The 22,462-nt window shown below is 40.7% G+C and overlaps 1 protein-coding gene across 3 annotated transcripts in view; it reads right to left on the reverse strand.

The window, feature by feature from the left end:
- The window catches only part of ARHGEF28 (Rho guanine nucleotide exchange factor 28), a 100,353-nt gene that overhangs the window by 23,028 nt on the left and 54,863 nt on the right, over window positions 1–22,462 (reverse strand). For 2 of the 3 annotated variants that reach the window (XM_074813013.1, XM_074813015.1), the window contains 20 exons: window positions 21,836–21,875; window positions 21,161–21,284; window positions 19,647–19,779; window positions 19,216–19,271; window positions 17,673–17,724; window positions 16,957–17,104; window positions 16,733–16,851; window positions 15,726–15,866; window positions 15,018–15,268; window positions 13,977–14,099; window positions 13,472–13,589; window positions 12,340–12,594; window positions 11,315–11,391; window positions 9,537–9,715; window positions 8,767–8,858; window positions 7,709–7,891; window positions 4,942–5,073; window positions 4,151–4,236; window positions 277–315; window positions 146–193 (listed from right to left, as the gene is read on the reverse strand). In XM_074813013.1, coding sequence (XP_074669114.1) covers window positions 146–193; window positions 277–315; window positions 4,151–4,236; window positions 4,942–5,073; window positions 7,709–7,891; window positions 8,767–8,858; window positions 9,537–9,715; window positions 11,315–11,391; window positions 12,340–12,594; window positions 13,472–13,589; window positions 13,977–14,099; window positions 15,018–15,268; window positions 15,726–15,866; window positions 16,733–16,851; window positions 16,957–17,104; window positions 17,673–17,724; window positions 19,216–19,271; window positions 19,647–19,779; window positions 21,161–21,284; window positions 21,836–21,875 — 2,396 coding nt within the window. The remainder of the gene's footprint in view (window positions 1–145; window positions 194–276; window positions 316–4,150; window positions 4,237–4,941; window positions 5,074–7,708; window positions 7,892–8,766; window positions 8,859–9,536; window positions 9,716–11,314; window positions 11,392–12,339; window positions 12,595–13,471; window positions 13,590–13,976; window positions 14,100–15,017; window positions 15,269–15,725; window positions 15,867–16,732; window positions 16,852–16,956; window positions 17,105–17,672; window positions 17,725–19,215; window positions 19,272–19,646; window positions 19,780–21,160; window positions 21,285–21,835; window positions 21,876–22,462) is intronic. The other variant, XM_074813014.1, reaches the window with a different exon arrangement.

Genomic DNA, 22,462 nt, shown 5'->3' on the forward strand with positions numbered 1-22,462 from the left:
ATAAAAATATTTTATATGACAACTTATGCAACAGCCAGTAGAGATAAGTATCCACTGATATAATGTCTAAAAGCAGGGCAACGTGAAAACAAACCTTAAGTTATTAAGACTAATTACTCTACAATGTTAGCAGTGGAGTAGTCACCTGTATGCTGTACAAGAGACAGGTTAAGTTCTGGATTGCTTGTACAATCTAGAAAACAAAAGAGAAGGATTTTCAAAGGTTTGACCACCATTAATTAAATAGTTACTATATTCTGTCTTAAATAAACTCACCTCTGTGCCTGTAGATCCTGGGAAACTCATACTTCCTCCCTAAAATAAACACATGTTGCTTTAAAAAGTAGTTTTTAACTTTCGAATTGTATCATCTAGGTGATTTAAAAAAAAAAAACCAACCAACTAGTGGAGACATTCATATTGCTAATCTATGCAGTGCTGAGTCAAACCTTCTTGTGGGTATGTGAAAAAAAACAGAAGCAATAACCTATGAGGACTAATAATTCATCAACACTGGAGTTTCCATGGAAATCACTAGAGATTCTAAGCACAACTGTAAAAACAAAAATATTTCATCCACAATTTTAATCCTCTTGTGACTAATGCTGCACAGAAAAGACATTTCCATTCATTTGTTGTTTACTTGACAGTTTTGAAATACAGTAACCAGACTTCTGTATATATAGCACATTGGGTTTAAATTACTTATAGCAGAATGAAACAGCACAAGACTCTTCAAAAATAGAGATATTAATGTAGCAAGAAGCTGGCAGAAGTCACATTAGTGGATTACGGCAAATGCCTTAGATGTACTGTGAGGCACTGAACAAAGGCTGCGTGCTTGCTATACTCTACAAAATGCACCAGTGTGGTTACTATTGTCCACTGCAGCAAAGCTCAGCCACTTCACACTTTTCACCCTGCTCCCATTTCCTAAGAAGCTTTCTAAATTTATGGGGTGACTCCACCCATAATCCCTTCATCATGAAGAACAGCTCCTCTGAAAAAGATAAGGTGAAACAGTGGAGAATAAAATGTCTCTTCTGAGGCTATGCTGAAAAGACTTCCTGCATGATTTTTCTCTTTTTTTTTTTTTTTTCTCCAGAGGAGCAAAGGCGGGTTTGGGGAATATTTGCTCTCTCTCCGATTCTGGTAAGTTCTCTACTGAGACTCATTTCCACCACAGAGAGCAAAGCAGCTGTTCCATTTAGCTGTGATAACTGAAAATGAAGATAAAAAAGGCCAGGCCCCAAAACACAGTTCAGTGCAGACAAGCTAGGGGAAAAAAGGAGCATCAGCTGCAGCACTTCCTCTACTCCTCTTCCTACCTCTCTCATTTTCTCCCTTCAGTATTTCCCTCCTTTTCCTCTCCACATCTTCACCTCCTCCTCCACTTCTCACTGCACCCATGAGTCACATAACTCCTCATCTCTACGGTAAGAAGCAGAGGACTTTGCATGGATGTCTCTGTGCAGTACAAGGCTGACACAAGGGAGCTCCACTGTCCCTTTGCTGGGTGGCCAAGACGAGCAGTGGGTAAGGAGGAAGACCAGAGTCAAGAGGGAGAGAGGAGAAGGAGATGCTGTCAGGATGAGGAGGAGTGAGTGTACACAGGAGAGCCCACATGCTGAACGTGAGTGGGGATTCTTTCAGTTTTTGAAGCCCTTTTTAATCAAAAAAGGAGGTGTACAGGGTTATTGAAGGCTTGGCTGGCTTTGGTATGGCCAAGGGATAACAAGTGGCCAGCCCAAGTACCTCTGGTCTCCTCACTGCAGCACCACCTGAGCACTAGGGGATGAGCCCAAGGCAGGTTTAGTTGTGCTAGCCGGGGTGACAGCAGCATTGCAGCTGCACCACTACAGCTTCAGCACAAGCCCTGGAAGTCCAGCTAGGTGCAATATATTCAGCTACTTAACCTGTCCTGCAGACCGCTGCCACCTCCCTGGCACCCCTCCCTACTGCCTTGGTTCAGAGCAATGAGCAGCAGAGGAGATGAGGATGGTCAGATCCCAGGGCAGGCCGTGTGCACAGTGCCTCAGACAAGCCCCGAGAGATGTGATTACAAGGCAGGAACTGGGGGGGACGAGATGGGGACCACCTCTCACAGCTGCCCACTTGGGACTTCACATCTTGCACAGACAACGCTCTTGTTTCTGATAGTTGGTCAGCATCTAACCCCTGAGCTGCAGTTTTTTGCACCGGCTGTCCACCTCTTGGTTTCCCAGGCTTGACGGCCTGAGGCCGGTGCTGCCACCCCACAAACCCAGGACTGCACACCCAGCGACTGAAGGCAGGCAGGAGAACATCCTCCACCCTTGAAAGCACTTGCCTTGCCTGTTTTGTTTGCTCATTCTGCCACCTCCTGGTAAACCTGATTCTGACATGGTAAAATGTGACCAGTCTTGCCCAAATAACAGGCCAGACCAGAACAGTAACTTAGGGTGGAATAGTTTGCTGCAGATCCCTTTAGTCCAGCTGCAGCTCAAAGCAGGGCTAGTTTCAAAGTTAGATGAGGTTGCTCAGGGCCTTCTCCAGTCAACTCTGGGATAGCATGAGGGGTAATGGCTTTAAACTGAAAGAGGGTAGATTTAGTTTAGAGATAAGGAATAAATTCTTTACTATGAGGGCAATGAGACACTGGAACAGGTTACCCAGAGAACTTGTGGATGCCCCATTCCTGGCAGTGTTCAAGGCCAGGTTGGATGGGGCTTTGAGCAATCTGGTCTAGTGGAAGGTGTCCCTGCCTGTGGCAGGGGTGTTGGAACTAGATAGTCTTTAAGGCCCCTTCCAACCCAAACCACTCTTATGATTCTGTGGAGACCCCACAACCTCTCTGGACAACCTGTTCCTGCTTGATCCCTCTCATTATTTTTTTTTCTTATATACAGTCAGAATTTCCCTTGCTGTAACTTGTAATCTGGGATGCTCATCCTCTTGCTGTGCACCTCTGAGAAAAGCCTGGCTCTATCTTCTCTATAACCCCAATGGCAATGTTTTCATGTGGAGCTACTGGAACTTTTAATGGGCTAAATCTGAGCCCCTCTATCCTCTATTAGGTTATCTTATTTCCCCTCACCTAGTTTCTGTGTTCCCTCACTTGGACTTTTGTTTTCATCCTATTTTTTTTCCACACACACTCTTCATCCTACACCCTTCTAACACAGCAGTCTGGTAAGTAGGATGACCTAGAGCTGAACATGAGGCAAGTTTATAGGGAGATTAGTGCATTAGCAAAAGTCTTCCAGAAATAGCTAGGAAAAAAACTCCAAGGTTTCAGGCACACAAGTGCTCTTTCAGATCTGATGCAAAGACAGTATGTTAGCATTAAGCATCTCCTCTTCTAGCAAACTTTGCTTTCCATTTCAAGTCACTTCTCTTCTCTTCTTCTCTCTCCCCTTTATCCCTTTTGTGGTCCTGCTTCTCCATCTAAGGACTCCACAATTACAGTTCACTTTATTTCCACACAGTAATTCATACTGCTCTTACTCTAACACTCTGCTGCTACATAAAATTTGCCATTCCTAATTTTGCCCAGAACTGACTTTTGATTCTGCTTGTTTCCCAGATTTGTTTATGAGTTACAGGACTTTGAAAAATGGACAGTTTCTCTTCTATTCTCTAATTGCTCCATTTTGTTTTAATTCATAATTCTGAAGCAAGCTGGTGTAAGACAATCCATCCTATTTTATGTGGTTGTTCTCAGGACGAAGTTCTTCCAGTGCATAAGTCTTCCTTGCATTAGCTGAGGTCTCTGTCATTGCAGGAGACTTTCATCATCCTGTGAATAGGAGGAGGGAGTAGATGGGATACTATTGTCAGATCCATAGAGATGGATGTATTGAATGATGACAGCAGAGAACCAGGCTCTTAAGTGGCCCATGCAAGTGGTACAGAAACAGTGGCTATTATTACAATCCAGCAATCTGTAAACCTGGCAGAAAAATGGTTCTGCATTTGGATTGTTTATGATTGCCTTTTAAAAATTCATTATTAATTGCAGTGACTGCTATTAAATTGAATTATCTGGATTTGAGTGAAATGTGCCTATTCCATGCTTTGTGTTTTGGAACAGTCTTTAGATACCCCATAAAAATTTGGACAGTGCCCAGAGTGGTACGTGCAACACAGGAAGAAAAATTGGTTACAATACCTTATCTTCTAGATTGGCACATACCATTGCCTTTTCAACACTGAGATCGACTTCAGATGGTTCTTCAACTTCTTTTATTTCTGCATCTAACAAATAAAGCCCCAATAAAATGCAAGAGAAAGGTATCAAAGCATATTCTGACTAAAGAAACAAAGGACACACTTTTTTTACAGTTCCTCACAGGATCCTGAAAATAGAGATTTACATAATTTGGAGTTACTTAATGGATTCTAGGCTGGGGAAAAAAAATTTGGAAGCCAGGATGGCACAGGTGGGACAATCCAGTTTTCCTACCATAAAAATTACTAGTGTTTCACTTATGAAAGTTTGGAGGTAAGTATAGCCGTATCACTAAAAATGCTCTGCAGCAATAGTTTTTACAGGACTTTATTTGCATTTTCTTGCAAGAAATCCATGCTACCAATTATTGGAATGTCAGTCCTGGTTTTCAGGCCTTCTAATAAAAATTGGCTGACTTGGGAAATGGTCAGTATAGATCTGCTGTGGAGCTGAGCAACAGTGATGAGAAAGTGTATGGAGATACCCAAATCTGATTCAATGTTGCTGAATGAAGGCATATGCTACAAAAAAGGTGCAGTGGATACAAGCCATCCATTTACTTCCATGAAGTTATAGGACAGTTTACACTATCTGAGTAGTTGCCCAAAGACAACTTTTGTTACATTATTTTCTATTGATTGTGCCATAGACTGAGAGTGCTTTCCAAAAAAACAATCCGGTATCAATTATTTTAGCACTCTGAATATGTAAAAGCATCAAATTTTACTCACCACCAGGAACCGATTTCAAGATTTCATTGGCACTAAATCTGTCCTTCACACTTAATTCCTCAATACCTTCCTCTGGTGATCTCTCTGTTTCACTCGCTTGTGATGTCGTTACAGCAACATGTAGACTTTCAACTAGAGAGGAAAACATGCAGAATTACAGAGGCCCCTTAAATAAATCAGTGACATCGAATCATATAATAATTTAGGTTGGAAGGGACTTTCAGAGGTCATCTAGTCCAATGCCTATTCAAAGCTGATGAAACTAAATTGGGTTGCTCAGAGCTTCGCACAGACAAGCTTTTAACATCTCCAAAGACTGAGACTTCACAGCCTCTCTGGGCAACCTGTTACAGTTTTTGACCACCCTCATGGTATATAATTTTTCCTTTCATTTAATTGGAATTGCCTGTGATCCAGCTTGCACCTGTTGCCTCTTGTCCTATCACTATGTGTCTCTGCAAAAAAATCTGGCTTCTCTGTAACCTCCTATTAAGTCAGCTGAGGACAGCAATGAGATCCCACCAAGACTTCTTCTCTCAAGGCTGAACAGACGAGCTACCTCAGCCTCTCCTCCTCAGAAGTCATGTGCTCCAGCCCCCTAGTCATGTTGGTGACCTACACTGGATTTTCTCCAGTTTGTCAATGTCTCTTTTGCCCAGGGAAGTCCAGCACTGGTCACAGCACTTCAGATAGGACTCACCAGGAGTAAGCAGAGGAAGGATCATCTCCCTCAACCTGCTGGCACTTCTTCTAATGCAGCAGCCTGGGAGGCAGTTGGTCTTCTTTGCCACAAGGGCACATCGCTGCCTCATGGTCAACCTGCTGTCAAGCAGGATTCCCAGGTGCACTTCTGCAAAGCTATTTTCTATCTAGTCAGTGTCCAGATTGTACCAACACATGGGATTACTCCATCCCAGATGCAGGACTTCGCATTTGTCTTTGTCAAATATCTAGGGGTTTCTCTTAGCACATTTTCCCAATCTACAGAGGTCTCTCCAGCACAATGATCACCCCACCTCATCTGGTGACAGCCATGAATTTGCTAGGACTGTACATAATCCCTTGGTTAACTTCATTAATAAATATGTTGAACAGTATTGGTCTCAGGATCCATCCCTAAGGGAATCCCCTAATAACATGTTGCCAGTTGGACATCATATCACTGATCACAATCCTTTCAGCCCAGCAGTCCAGCCAATTCTCCACCCAGTTATGCAGTTCACATCTCACCAATTCAACTATAAGGATACTACAGACAGTGCAGACAGTGTTGAAGGCCTTGCAGATGTCAAGGTAAACAACATGCACTGCTCCCCTCTCATCATAAAACCTGTCAGGCTGGTCAGACACTATTTGCCCTTGATGAATCTGTGCTGGCTGTTCCCAGTCACTTTCTTGTCTTCCATGTTCTTGGAAATGGTTTCCAGGAGGATTTGCTCTATTACAATCTCAGAGATGGCAGTGAGGCTGACTATTTCATAGTTTCCTAAGTATTTCTTCTTCAAGATGGGTGTGATGCTTGCCTTCAAGTCATCAGGAACCTCTCCCGATCACTGTGACCTTTTAAAGATTATAGAAAGCAGCCTTACAATGACATTGGTCAGCTCCCTGAGCAGCCTTGGATTTATCCTGTTTCATCTCATGGATTTATGTATATCCAATTTGCTTAAGCACTCCTCCTCTACTGTGAGCAATGCTTTATTCCTACAGAGTCTGATATTAGCTCAGGGACTTAGTATTTTTGTTTTGGAAAATGATCCCCACAAACTGCCTACAGTGTAAGCAATTGTAAGTTCCTTACAGTGTGCTGAAGAATCCTGAAATCCAAGACATCATCAACATCTACATTAATACAAGAGAAAGTGAAAATGAAAAGTGGGCAGAATAAGGTGTGTAAGTATAGGCTGCCATTTTAGCTAAAATGACATTTACTGTTTCATCACTGACTTATATTCCCTACCCAAGTTTTATCAATTTTGTCAATAAAATGCCCTCTGACTTCCTAATGATGATGGAGACTAATCTTCATTGCTTTATTGGTTGAAATGTGATTCTTAGCCCACAGCTCTCAGTTTAGGTGATGCTAAAATCTTGTAGTCCTTCTCAAAGAGTGTATGGCCCATACTGGATATGGCTTAGTTTACCAGGACTCTTTTCATCTGAGTTTAGCAGGAGTTAGCTGAACTTCCAACTAGGCATAGTATCCACAAATACTGTTCCCTTCCTTCCTAGGACAGCACTGTAGGTAGCACAAGACTATCATCTCTTTGTTAGATAGTATGCAGAAAAAACATGGCTCCTACAACAGTTCTGGCAGGTGTGTCTTAGCAGATCTGCCAAAATCACCTGCAGCCTGGTCTGCGTATGACCCTACACGATTCTGATCTGTCACCAAATCAACGAAGGTAGGTGAAGGTCAGTGATCAGATGCAATATCACACTGCATCCTGTGATCTGCTTCACAGACCTGTACTGCAAAGAGGACAGCTAAGGAAACAATCCTCAAGTGCAATCTAACACCTTGTCCCTGCCTGCTTACGTATGATGCTAAGCACTAAACATATGCCTTATCTTACAATCTGACAGGTATCATCTCATGCATTTGACAAGTATGAAGTTGGGAGACTTCTCTTCAATGCCCTTTGCTCAGTTTTAACTGCTAGTTCTTGAGACTTGATAGAATCACAGCATAAGGCAACACAGTTGTACTTTGTTACCTTGAATTATCTGCCCATGTGAAGAGTTCACTCTTCCCATGCAAACTTACCTTCTCTGAGTGCTGCTGCCACCAATGAAACAGCCTGTGGAGTTTCTCCAGAATTGGGTTTGATAAGGAGGTGAGGTTCTACATGAACATCTTCAAACCCACTCACACGTCCCAGTTCTGCATAGATACGCAACTTCTCTTCCAAATAACTACAGATCTGATGGTCCTGGTTATTCAGTGATTCTGCCAAACAAAATTGAACGCTGTATTAATGTTTTTTATCCTGCAGGCAAAGTACGTTCCCCAATCACCCTTCTAATCCTTACATCACATATACATGGCTAACACAAGCTAGGCCTTTTTTAAGTGGCCAGGAACCAAATTCATTCCATAGTCTGTCCTACTGAAAGGTGGCACAGATCCTGGCAGAGGGCCAGGCGAGTGCCCTACCCTGATGAGGTGGCCTTGGCTGCACTCTGGGGCCCTCCGCTACCTCATGTTATCCATGCAATGATCAATGCTGGAAAAGCACTTGACTCAGGCAGTCAGAAGATGTGCTGATTCAGTGCCTCAATGTCAAAGAAGAACATCTACTCTCAGCAGAAGATGCCCTTCCCTGTGGCTCTCTACAGGAAGGACATTGGTCGAATTTCTCTCTTTGCAGAAGTATAAAGATGTGTAAGTTAGATGTAGGAGAACCAATAAAGCAGAATTTATCCCTATCAGCTACATTTTCACATAAAAATAATAGCAGCTAAGGATGAAATAACATGAACAAGCACAAAGCCACACAATTACTGAACGTTTGAGATATTTCCACCAACAAGGAACTACCTGGCCCTGATGTTAATCTGGGAAATTTGGTGTTTATTCTGAAAGCATTCATTGTTCTTCTTCTTTTTTACCAATGGTAATGTAGAAAAAATATAAAGTGTTTGGCAAAAAAATGCTTCTCTTTCAATAAACTCACATGATACCATCAAACCACCCCAGCCTTCTCCACTGTGACTCTGCCTATCGAGCCACTCTGAATTCATCAACCAGTACGGGCACATGATTCATTCATCCTGAACTCTCAGGATGCAGGAGCTTTCAGAGTGACAGAAAAGGTACTGCACCTTGACATTTCTGAATTCTGGATGCTTTGGCCTCAGCAATATGTCTGTCCTCATCAGATTCATTCATTTTTCCTTCTTCTTCCTGTGGACAACTTCACAGATGAAAGACAAACAAAGGTGGATAAAGCAAAATCTGCACATCATATATTCATCTTCAGTACAGTGTTGCTTTCATAATAAATAGAACTCACCAGCACCAACTTTTGGTACAAACCAGAAGCATACCATTTGTCTGCTTCTTTAAAAGGCAGTAAGGACATAAATCAGACTGAAGGACTCCTTTTAATTCTGTCAGTGCTGCATCATGCAGCAAATGGGTGGCTAGCCCTCAAGCAGGTTTGCTGTGCTAAGCATAAGCTTGGACCCCATGAGGAGCAATGCTTTCCCTGCCATTCTTAAGGAGCTCACACCAAGATAACGGGCATGATTGGGGATTTCCCAAAAATGGTTGTATGGACACCTGCAGGACTCTGGAAAGCATCCAGTGCCAAAAGCAAAGGTAAAGCAAAGCTTACAGTGGCTGGTAAGGACATCTAATGGGGAGCAGGGAGGGTCTGCTGATTCAGTGGGAAACCAGAGGTAACATGGGAAGTTTTGCAGAAGTGATAGTGAGGTTTTGGGGTCTGTGAATCCTGAGCTCAGAGGAAAACCCAACCTCACAGGATGAATCCAGTGCAATGCAGAACAGAGAGCACTCTGCCATGAATATCCAACTGACCTCCCATCTGCTTTGGGCTGCCAGGATGAAAAACAAAAGCCTTTTCCTCTACCTTTCCACTGCATCTTGAATATGCCTCATCCAGTTGTTACGTTCTTCTTTGGAGTTGGTATGAACCTCATACATTTCAGGCCCTGCAGATGAAGTGCTAATCAGAAACATCCCCCTTTCTTCATTGGCTACTTCTCTTACTATGAGCTTCTGAAGGGAGATAACAGAAGGCTTCTGGTCCTGGGGGAAACAGTCACAGCACATGCAAATAACAAATGAGTCTCTTATCTCATCACACTTAGAAGAGCAAAATTTTTCAATTAATTGAACTAATTCTAGTCCTGGTATAGTCAGACTACATATGTTCTCACCAGGTGTAAGAGGCTGCAAGTTTGGAGTATTCAGACATCTTTTTAAACTATTTTAAAATACATTCTAAGATTGAGTGCACCCTCATCAAGTTTGCTGGTGACACCAAGCTGCATGGTGCCGTTGACACGCTGGAGGGAAGGGATGCCATCCAGAGGGACCTTGACAGGCTTGAGAGGTGGGCCTGTGCAAACTTCATGAAGTTCAACAAGACCACGTCCTGCACATGGGTCGGGGCAATCCCAAGCACAAATACAGGCTGAGTGATGACTGGATTGAGAGCAGCCCTGCGGAGAAATACTTGGGGGCATCAGTGGTTGGAAAACTGACTGTGAGCCAGCAATGTGCACTCACAGCCCAGAAAGCCAACCGTATCCTGGGCTGCATCAAGAGAAGTGTGGCCAGCAGGTTGAGGGAGGTGATTCTCCCCCTCTACTCCACCGTCATGAGACCCCGCCTGGAGTACTGTGTTCACCTCTGGGGCACTCAACATAAGAAGGACATGGACCTGCTCAAGCGAGTCCAGAGGAGGCCACGAAGATGCTCAGGGGGCTGGAGCACCTCCCCTGTGAGGACAGGCTCAGAGAGTTGGGGTGGTTCAGCCTGGAGAAGAGAAGGCTCCAGGGAGACCTTACAGTGGCCTTCCAGCACTTAAAGGGGGCCCAGAGGAAAGACGAGGACTCTTTATCAGGGAGTGTAGTGATAGAATGAGGGGTAATGGTTTTAAACTGAAAGAGGGTAGATTTAAATTAGATATAAGGAAGAAATTATTTACTGTGAGGATGGTGAGACACTGGAACAGGTTGCCCAGAGAATTTGTGGATGCCCCCTCCCTGAAAGTGTTCAAGGTTGGACGGGGCTTTGAGCAACCTGATCTAGTGGAAAGTGTCCCTGCCCATGGCAGGGGGGTTTAAGGTCCCTTTAAACCCAAATTGTTCTATGATTCTATGATTTATGAACAAGTAAAGCACTGGGTATGTGCTAAAAAGTAAATCCCAGAAGCTCAATGATACTGAGGCACAGTATTCATATAACGTTTATATTTAAATAGTTTCGGAACTTCTCTCCATGACTTTTCATACATTTTTATGTGTGCTTACTACTACGTTTGCAGTTAAAATTGTTCTTCTGTTTTGTTTTACAGAACCAGAAGTTAAAATTTATTTTAGATAATTGAAGAACCTGCTCTACTTCCTGCCTTCATAATCAGATAAGGCATGGCACTAAACATATCATTCTGTTATTTTCATCCTTCTTCCTAAAAAATGATTTAATTTTGAAAATAAACTTGATTTTCCATATACTGGCATATTACTGTTCTGAATACACCACCAGGATTTTAGAAAAAAACCAACAAACATACATGTGGGAATAACCAAAAAAGGACCTAATTTTCAAATATATGCAAAAATACAGGAATATACAAATAAAGAACAATGTGTAAATTCAAACATCTGATAATATACTTACAACAGCTGCAAAGATGTATTTTTGATCTTTTTCTTGTAAGAACAGTAGTACATCAGTTAGAAGCAGAGCTAAGGTGTCTTAAAATGAGAAAAGGAAAATAATGTTTTTTAAGTTAAAGTTATTATAATTATAGTTCATTTCCTCTTTTATCTTTAAAAAGGGAGAAGCCCTGCTCAATAAATATCTCACAGAATCCTACAGTAAACTATACAAGAAATATCTAGGTTAGCCTATGGTCTGCATGAAGTAACTGCAATTTGCATCTCCCAGGAAAGACCACACTTTCAGCTATCTACCCTCCTGCAGCACTGTGCTGGAGCCCTGGCCCAGTGGAAGAAGAAATCCTCACTCCCATGTCAGTACAGCTTCCCCAGGCCACTCACAGGCAACCTGGCAAAGACTATCCCGCATATATTTTGTTTTGCCTATGCTGCAACATATACTCACAGCACAGTATTACACTGGTAAAAGTATTTCTGGAATAACAATGAGCAGATAGCTTTATAAAGTCGTTCATCAAATATTAGTAAGCTCCAGAAAAACCCAACCCCTACATGTGATTAACACCAAAAATCAAATTCTGGGCTTGAATGTAAAAATCTGGCTCCAGTCAAACGTGACTTCTGATCTTCTGTTCTACTGCGAATGTCCCAGCATCACTGAAGAACAGAATGTGATTTTTCATGCATTATTTTCAATGGTCAGTACTGTGAACAATATAAATGTACAAGTCAGGACTCTATGTTATGGGATGAAATGGCAAACCAATGAACTGGAAGAAATGCAGCCAATGGCTTTGTATGTGAACTTGTCTTCTTATCCAGATATGCAGTGAATTACCCACAAACCATGGCAGCTTCTGGAACTACTCATCTAGCAATTAGCAGCATATTCTCAATACCATTACCTCAGAAACTGGTGTTTGCAACACAGCATAATAAAGTGTTTTCATTCTTAAATCCAACCATCTTCATAGGTTATTTGCAAATAAAGTGTTAAAGAACTTCACTCCTCAGATGGAATACCTTTGAAACGACCAGTTGCTGTCTTCCAATACACTAAACCTTCATGAAGAAGTAATATCTCTTTCTTCATCAAGTCTTGCTTCCTAAAAACATGGCCATTTTTCAGCTTTGTATATGTTTTGTTTTCAGTTCTACTGAGAATTTCCAACAGCTTTTGCTTTTTCTCATATTCATTCACTTTCAAATCTACTGCTGCAATCATGTCCTTAATTAGACAAAGAGCTTTGCATAAGTTTTTATGTTCTTCTGTTCCTTCTGTATGAAAAAAAATAAACATGAGAGTAGTCAGCACATTAAAGAAAAGATATAATTCCTTACTTACTGGGAACAATCAGCATGATGCAAAGCTTAAATTGATAAATATGTCATTTTAAGTTGAACCTGACAATTGATCTACTAGAAATATTGGAAGCATCTACCTTTGTTTGACTTGCCTGTTAAAAGATGACATGTACCTCAGATATATTCATTAGTCAAAACAACACAATGAATAGTTTCTGGCATATTTATGAGCTGTAAGCATTTAAAAAATTTTACTGCCCAAGTAAATCATATAGTATATTACTATTCTGGCTAAGTAAAAAAATCCCTTGAAACAGGATTGCAACCACAAAGGGTTTGCATTTGGATATGCAGCTTTCCACAACACTCATTTATTGCCCATTGGAAGAGGCAATATCTGTATGTTATTAGTATCTCTAAAATGCTCTATAAAATTTCAGATGTCCTTCAAGTTTTGGTTGAAAAACTGGAGAGCAATTTACAAAACATTTGACTAGCCCTACTTACAAGAGATTACATCAGAATTAATTTCAAAGAAGGTGTAGATGCATGCCTGAATTAGGAAAAGATCTTGACTAGAGGATGTGAACTAAAACAAGTATGCTTTCTGGACTTCTACAGCTTACCCACCTGGAATCCTGGAAATCTTCACAGCACTGCCTTGACAAAAATTACATACACCAGACACCCTGCTTAGGTGACATTTGCCCAAACAATAGATATATACATTGCCCTGGTTCTCTACAGAGCAGTGAATTTCATCTTTTGTTATACTGCAGCAATGCATATTCCTTGCATTAGAAACATGCTGGGATTCCAGACATGAAGCAACACTTTAGCTTTTATTCACCTTTTGAGTATTGCAATATCCTTTCAACCAGAACAGGGTATTTGGTGATTCGCTGCGTGACAAGCAAAATGCACTCGGGGATTCCTCGGCGTCGTGCCAACAGGTTACTATTTCTCAGCTGCACAGACACAAATATATACCTTAAGCAGTAAATCCACATTAAACCACCAATTGACTCATAAGAAATATAATCTAAATGCATTAGAATAAGCTAAAACAAAATGCTGGGTTATCTGAACCATCCCCAAGGAACAGTTTCTTCCATGAGGGTTGAGGTGTACAAAACAAAAACATGTGTGTAATACACACTGGATGCCAAAGCTTTCTAAAATCTGAAAGAAAAATGTAATTTATCAGCTCACAGGTTGAGAAGCAAAAAACTTTGCTATTTTATTAGCTATTAAAAGTGAGTTACTGAATAGAATTTCAATCCTAAATCTAAGTAAAAGCTTATCTTTTTCATGAGTATTTTGTCAATAGCAATCACATTTCGATGTAAACTTACTTTAATAAAATTCTGGAACTTCTTGTTTTGTTGCAATTCTTTGAAGAGATTAACAGCTTCTTTTTGATGGCTGCAAAACTCTCCATATATTTTCTTCATTTTAGTTGCATTTTTCTCTGAAAACTGAAGAAATTAAGAAGTGAATTGTGCTCAACATTGCACCTAACAGGAAAGTGTATACCTTTAATTAATATATTTTGTACAAATATGGAACTTTTATGCTACTTGTTTCTCAAGTTTTCTGAACTTCACTACCAGGGCCTGTGACTGCAGAATGAAAACGGGCTAGCTATTTTTAGGAGCAAGAAGAGGAATGTAGACTGGAGAAAGTACAAGCAACCTCTGCTACAGTCTTGCCATAACAGCTAGAACAATGATTATAACAGCGTTTTCTTCACCTTTTTGCAAACACAATCTCTTTGAGGCTTATTTGTGTTTCTCTGATCTTCACGCCACTTCTAGACAAGGTAACGGTTCAGCTTCTTTATTTCAGTGGAGTGAAAACTGACTGACTGAAGGTAAAAAGCCACACTCTCCAGTTTGCAAAGAACTGAAGTGTGACCAGCAAGCAGTTAGTCTGCTGTTCTACGGCCACCATAAACACACTGTGACCACCCCTTCTCTAGTGAGAAACAACTTGAGATGCACCATGCCAGATCACTATGAGAAATGAACAGGTATTTTTTTCCATTATCAGCCAATTCTTCACACCTCTGCTCAACTGTTAAAAAAGTGAATCCATTGCTTCTATCTTTCACAGTCCATGGTATGATGGCAGCAGCCTTCTACTGTGAACAGAACCAAGTTCATCACTTTCCTCATCACTTGTACCATATAGGTAGAAGTTCATCCCAAGTTCATCACAGTTACCTGTCAGTAATGACTTTCTCTCACTGCTATTTCACCCTGCAATAATCTGGAGGGGACACTCTTTGAATTTTATGAGACAACCATAGCCCTCTTCTTGCCCACAGAAGTTTTAAAAGTTAATAAACCAGGAACCTTGACTACCTAAAGGATTAACAGAGCTGATGTCTCTACCTGCTGCACAAGAATGTCTCCAATTCTGTTGATGACAAAATTATGTTCACTCCCTGCCTCACATGATTCCTGCCGTCTCTCCTTCATTCTGCAGAAGAACTGCCTGTGCATCTCCAGCAGCTCATCTAAGCAGGGGAATATTCTGTCCACTGTGCTGTGGTCCAGCTGCAGTTCTTCCTTCATCCCCTTCCTGAATATTTCAGACATAATGAATAAGGTATGGATGTGATGCACTTCTGTTTGCATCAGCTCTGCAGTATAAAAGAAAACAGCATAGTATAGTAACACGAACATTTTGCACAGCTTCTAAGATACACTTTAGCAACATTCAAATATACAGTCATAATCATTTTTCCTGTGTGACCCTCAAACCTTATAGATTATGTCAGTAGGAAGACCTCTTTTATCTGGCTCTCTCAACTGTACCCCACTGAACAAACTGGGGTTGCAACTGCTTGAACTGGGGATTGAATGAGGCCCCTTCCAACATCAACCATTCTGTCAACAGGATAGACATGTCTCTGATACTCACTACTCTACATTTCCTTAGGTCTAGGACACATTTAATTTGTGACAAAAATGTTCTTTGAGAGTTGTTATTATTCTGAGTTGAAGCATTCATTCTTCTGGACATGAAATGTGTAGGTTCCCTCTTTATTTTCTATGTCAAATTGTTTTTACACCTACACAAAGCTTTGAAATACTGACCAAAAATTACATCCTGCCTCTTGATGACATCCTTTTCTTGCTTGCTACAGAACATTGGATCCACAGCAAGACTCCAGGACTCTGCCTCAAACTCTCGTACATCTGTGCGGAGATCAGTCCACTGAGACAAATCCACATCATCTATGACAAAATGTATACCTCATTAACACCAGGCATATGAACAGTAAGGGAAATCCCTTTGCACATGCAGATCTATTCATATAGTAAGGGGAATGCGTCACAGGGATGAATTCTAGACAAGGCTTCTGCAAACACTGGCAGTGGCGTTACAATAGAGAAGCTTTCTAGATGTCAATATCATCACCAAGGTGTTGAAATGCAAATGTGACAGCGGGGGGGGGAGGAGGGGAGGAGAATTAAAAAAAAACCAACACCCTTCTTCCCTTCTTTTCTCAGGTTAAATCCTTTTTATGCTTCTTCACTTGAAGAAACTTTTTAATATTTAAAAACAAAATTCAACATTTTTCAAAAGTAGATGTACAGTGAGAGATATCTGCACCATCCTCTGTGAGTGAATGCCCTTCAGCTTTGAAATTCAGTCTCACACCCAGCTACAGAAAAAGCCTATTTCTATTCACTTCACAATGATATGTGGCCATTTTAGGAGGGCAGTTCACCAGTCAGAGGTAAGATTTTGGGGCTACTCAAGAGATACAAGTGATGTAGATTTACATTTTGCAATGTACACTGTCAATGGGGATGATTAGATGAGTGCAGAAGAAAAGTATATTGCTGTTCTGGTAATACTGTACAAAAATATTCTAAAAGTTATCACAGAGTTTGTTACAAGGAAGAAAGGAAAAGTTGTATTTTAAGACTGATTTGTCTGATTGTATCATTTTAATGAAGGACACAATTATAATTATAAAAAATAGGTGCTCTTGTTTTAGCAGATGCAGTAGCTTCCTATAGCAACTAAGGAGTTTTTCTATTTTGCACTTTCCAATACAGGTTATAAAATGCAACATCTGTGCAATACTTCTTACCTTCCATCATAAAAGGATCCATTGAAGCAAAGGTCCCTACTGCTTGTAACATCTCTTCAGACTGTGACTTGGAACTCCAGCTGCTAGTCTCAGAGCCTTGTTCAGAAAATGGAGTAGGTCTACAGCAGGGGAAAAAAAACCCAAAACATTTATTTAATTATTTCAATTTTTCTAGTAATGCTGAATAATGTATTTAACATAGTCCCCCAGTAGCTTCCCTCTACCTTTCAAAACTGGCACTGGGGACACTTTTGGACAACAAGTGAGACTGTTGCAAGGCTTCCCTACTTCCAGCAGCCAGTCCAATAGGCATAGAGGAAGAAGGATGCACTGGGAAGAGCACCGTCTGAGAGACGTTTCCAGGCAGGGAATCTGTGAGGCAAAGCACAACACAGTATTTTGACAAACAATGTAGAGTATGTCATCAACAGCACACTTATACTGAGAAATGCTATCTGGTGTTCATATTGACCTATACTGGGTATCAAGAGGGTCCGCTTGCCATGGTACAAGACCGTGATGCTCTCCCATGGAATATAAAGATAAGCCTGTAGGCAAAGTGGAATAGCTCTGGTGTGGATATTATTAAGACAAAAACAAAGTCAAATCATACACGCTCTAACATTGCAACCTGAAGACAAGAGACCCAAATATTTGTGCATATGGTAAATGACACAGTCAAAAGCACAAGACAGGACTACTTCTGATGTTCATTCTCACTGAAAAAAAAATACTAAAACTCCCAGTCATTTTAGTAGAAGAGTTAATTCAACAGTAATTTCTTTAAAAAATCCTACTTGTATTGGACACACTCTTTCTTACAAATATTGACATGAAAAACAGAAACACCCAAAAGATGCAGGAAAGTTTGTGTTGTCAGTCCCATGATTTTTAATCAAGGCTTCACTTAGATGTGCTACGTTTACACTTCCTAACTTACTTGTTATGCCAGCTTGGGGTTTGTTTTTATTATGGTACTTCTCCTGAGATTTCTGAAAAAAATAATAATTTTATGAAATTGTAATGAAATCATAGCTGATAACACATTGAATAGTCAAGTCAGTAACTCACTTCCGTATATCATCACACAAAAGGGCTTCAAGAAAGTGGTCCTAAATTATGGTCCTAATTTCTACCAATACCTAATAAATCCAAGTTTATTGGATATTGGTAAACAACAATATTCAAAGTAGAATGCTATTATTTGTACTACAATACAAAACTGAATCTGCTTGTTCTAAACCAAGTCACTGCGTTGCAGCATTCTACTACGAATACTGCCTGTGAAAGCTGCAAGAAGAGAGTTCACATTCATGGCTTTATACTCAAATACACTCGAAGCATTTGTGGCAGGGCACTACGTAAGCAAGCCTGAGTATCAGAGGAAGAATCAATCTCCCTCCCAAAGTGAACTTTTGCAAAACCTTTTGCTACTGCTGTGCTTAGGCGTGTATTTCACTTGAGGTGGGTCAGTGAACATTTTCTGCACCTCATTCTTGTTGAGATGAGTGGGAGGTGGTTTGGGCTCTTGTTTCCTGTTGACAAATAACCCACCAGCCCCAGTGATTAAACCTGCCAGTTCAGCTGTCCTAATGCCCTAAAGTTGCACAGAAATTTGTACAATGATGTGACAGCTATAACCAAAATAAATAAAACCACCTGATATACGTCCAGTTTAAAGCTTGTTTACGCTGAAAGAGTCTGTATGGAAACATGTTCTCCCTGCAAGCTGCCGTGATGCATAAGCCAGCTACACCAGAAAGACACACTCCACTAATTTGAAAAATGACCTGTATCACTGTGGCACACTTTTTTGCAAGTCCCACTTTATTCCATGAGGGCAGAAGCCTTACACATCTGGTTTTGAAAACTGTCTTTGTCATGATAATGTCACTATGCATAGATTCCTATTTACAAGAAGGCAGTATCCATCAGCTCTAGTGCTGATTTTGCCCTGTCTGCAGTGACAGCTGAACACTGGGAGCAACTGCCTAGGCAGGTTGTGGAGTCTCCTCCAGAGATTTTCCAGAACAGGTCAGACAAACGTCTGCCCAAATTGTTACCTAGAAGTGAGACTGCCTGAGAGTGAGATGGACTAGGTCGCCTCCCAAAGTCCCTTCTCTGCTTTCCATTATTCCAGATACAGGATCCCTGCTTCTACACAAGAAGCTATCTGTGGTTTTGAGAAGCTTTTCTTTTTAACCCCTTTTGCATCCCACCAGGCACACAATTTGAGCTTGCAACTCTTCAAAAATAGAAATATCTTTTTCAACTCATTTTTGACTCTCTTCTAAAAATTGTTATTTAAGCACAGCGCTTGCTCTGTTGCTCATGTTAAGACATTTTGACATCCTTTCAGACCTTTGCATACAGACACTGGGTCTGGGCAGACTGTGTGTACTTTCTTTTTTCCTTCATGATGTTTCCAGACCCCTTTGAAAGCAGATATGCTCTAGTAAGAACAGCGCAGTATAGAAGGTTACCTTGGTACACACAGGAGCACACTCCCTGCAGCTCTTATGCACAATCACGTTGCAATCTGAAAGAGAAGGCATGTTTCAAAGTCTCGCACCTAACAGGGTCCCCAGCCTACAGAAAATAGTACTCTGAGGCTTCACCTTTTTTCCTCCTCCAGGTCTGCTTACTAAAGTAGTCCTGAGGATGCTTTGATGTTACAAGCCCCTGGCAATGAGGAAGTTTTTGACTAAATATGGCTAGGAGATGGCCATGGTTCCTTCTGAAGCTGTCATCTGCCATACTTCCTCTCTCTCCCTTGCCATCCTCATGTCATTACAAAAAGGAGGTACATCCAAGTCTAGGCAAGGTTTCTTTTTGAAACAAAACACTGAACCAGGATCTCAAAGCAGGATTTGGAGCACTGTAGGTTCACATGTGAAAGCCATCAACTACTTACGAGAGCACTGCAGTGACTCCTTTCCTAGGAGGGCCTTTTCACAGGCCATACATGGCATAACTCCTGAGAAGGTCCCATTTGTAAAATTGTGTCTGTTCAATTTCTCTTTATCTTTAGTATCTTTATTTTTTGTCTTCATCCCCAACACCAGAGGCAGGAAAAAAGAAAAAAAATAGGGGACATCAGAAAAGAAGATAAAGCGATTCAATCTTAAAAGCACTAAAACGTTCCCTTTTAAGAGGAAATTATTCTAAAACGTTTATTCTGTGTCCTGGAAGACTTGTAACAGTATACTGTATTATTACATCCAACATCGCTGAATTCCTAAAATGATGCAGGCATTGCTTTCACTGGCAGTTAAGCCAGCATGCATTACCATGGAAGACTGGCAGAAATACATTTATAAAGCTGCAAAAAGGCCAGAAAATAAAAATTTAAGAAGTGTTATTGACTCGCTGCACACACAAACAAATATCAATGCCTACAACTCCCTGAGGCATGCAAGCAAACTCATGCCTCTGTATTTAAAGCTGCAGTTGTGTAAATTTAGACAACTTGTCTTTAGATCTTAGAAGACATTAGAAATAACTATTTTTAACAAGTGTTATTTAATAAATTCTACCTATTTTCATAGTACTCCCATTGATATGAGTATACATTTCTCCAAGCATCCCTGGTAGTTATACTTTAGGAGATCACACAGACACAGGCTAACATACAGCTGCTGGACCAGACATACATGCTCACAGCCAGTTCTGCCACTCGTGAAGATTGCGTCTCAGTCAACCATCTTCACATCCATGTACAGTAGGATATCCTGGGGCACAAGAGGGTGTACTAGAAAGCCTGCAAAACTGCTGAAAGGCCAGCTGGAAAAATCCTGTAGGCCAAATCCATCTGTCAAACTGCTAATTGATGCCATTAATCTATATTTCAGATGTCTCAAAATTAAACCACAGGTAGATTCTAATCTACCTTCCATGGTATGTATGTTTGACTGTGCAGGCCACAAATCTTCAACTTTCGATCACTAACCAGTGCTTACTCATGCAAGAAGTCCCATTAGCTTCAAATAATGCAAATTCAACTGGTTATGTGCCAGTGTAGAAGTTAGAGACTCAATTACTTGTTGAGAATAACTGCAAGAACAGTCCCTTATTTCTTGATTTTATTTAACAAAGAAAATTATTTCTTAAAGGCAATTTATGCATTTAAACTTTGGTTTAATCATCAAATGAGATTATTAATAACATCAAAAAAATGTCAAGGGAAATACTTGACATTGCTCAGCTAAGGCTATTGTTTAAAAGGAAAGCTGGTTTTTAATATGAAGGCCATTTCAGGGTATCCTGCAGAGGTTTTAAAATTAAAGATAAAAGTTCCTTCCTATTATTTATGTGGTTTTGTAATAAAAACCAACTTATCATTAGATAAAAATTTAGATTCTCATTATAATTCATTTAATTACAGTGACATAATTATACATACTAATATAGACATAAATCCCAAATTACCTTGCACTTATTCCGTGTGCTGGTCATTCTGTTCATCAGAAAGCTGAAAGTCCGACTCACTTTACATTTTTCAGAGTCATTTTTTGAGGGTACAATATATTTATACCAGTCCTCCTTCTGAATCCTAAAACAGAGACCAGTGAAAAAACCTCATTCCAGTGGGAACAGCCCCTTAAAACAGAGCAGAACCTGGATGGAGCTTGTTTCACCTAGTATTTATAATTAGGTGTTTTATTGTGGGTTTAGTTGATGTTATTAAAAAGACTGCAATCCCTCTTCATAAAAGGGAGTAATGCTAGCCCACAGAGTGCTCTGAATGTCCAGTGTCTTACAAGCTCACCTAGATCATGGTTGGTATCAAAAGCTCCCTTCCTTTTATTATGGTGTTTTGGATATTCCTACAGTGGATAGGAGCATATCCCTACTGTACATGTCCCGCAGTGGTGTACAGCAAATCCCCGCTGCAGGACGTGCGCAGCGAGAACAGCACAGAGAGAGCAGTCTGAGCTCAGCACAGGGTTTAAGCATGGGCTTACAGATCCCCTGGGCAGGGAGTGCTCCCCTAACTCGCTGCTAAAAACCCCGTTGCAAGGGGTGCCAAGGCCTCTTCCCCACTCTGCTCCCTAGATGGCATTCTTGCCCAGACCTGCTCCCGGCTGTAACAAGAACCCATACCTTTTCTCTCGGGACTGCTCAGGCAGACTGTATGCTCGCTCTGCAAGACATAAACAGTTATCAGGCACTCAGATTGAAAGGTTATCAGGTTCATTTGAAACACATGACCTCCACCAGGCCAAAAGCTTGTCATTAAGGGCTTGCAATGTCATTTGAAAATTAGGAAAGCAAAAACATATATACATGAGAAGCAGCTTTTCCTAGGGTAAGACCACTGCCTACTAAGCTTTGTTTAGTTGACAGAATCTGCCAGAATTGAGAAGGATATCAGTGAATGCCAGTCTCTACAGTCTGTTTTTAAAAAAAACAATATTTCATTTTTCTTAACAGCCCAGACTTGAATGATTCACACTTCATTTTGCTTTTTACATAATTTGTTGTAAAATATCTTAATGACATTCTTCTAACACTTGCAATTACCTGTCTTAGGCAGCTTTATCTATAGTATTAAAAAAATTTTAAATCCCTCTATCTAAAGAGGAATATTACTACTCTATGTATTGCACAGGACATGTAATGTGTTACAAGTTTACATCCTAGAAACAGTAGAGAGGACTCAAGGAGATACTTTTCAACAAACCGTCTAAAAAGCAAAATAAAAGATAAATAATGTTGTTGGGTTGTTTG

Source organism: Strix aluco, chromosome Z, assembly GCF_031877795.1.
Source record: "Strix aluco isolate bStrAlu1 chromosome Z, bStrAlu1.hap1, whole genome shotgun sequence".
Taxonomy (NCBI): Eukaryota; Metazoa; Chordata; class Aves; order Strigiformes; family Strigidae; genus Strix; species Strix aluco.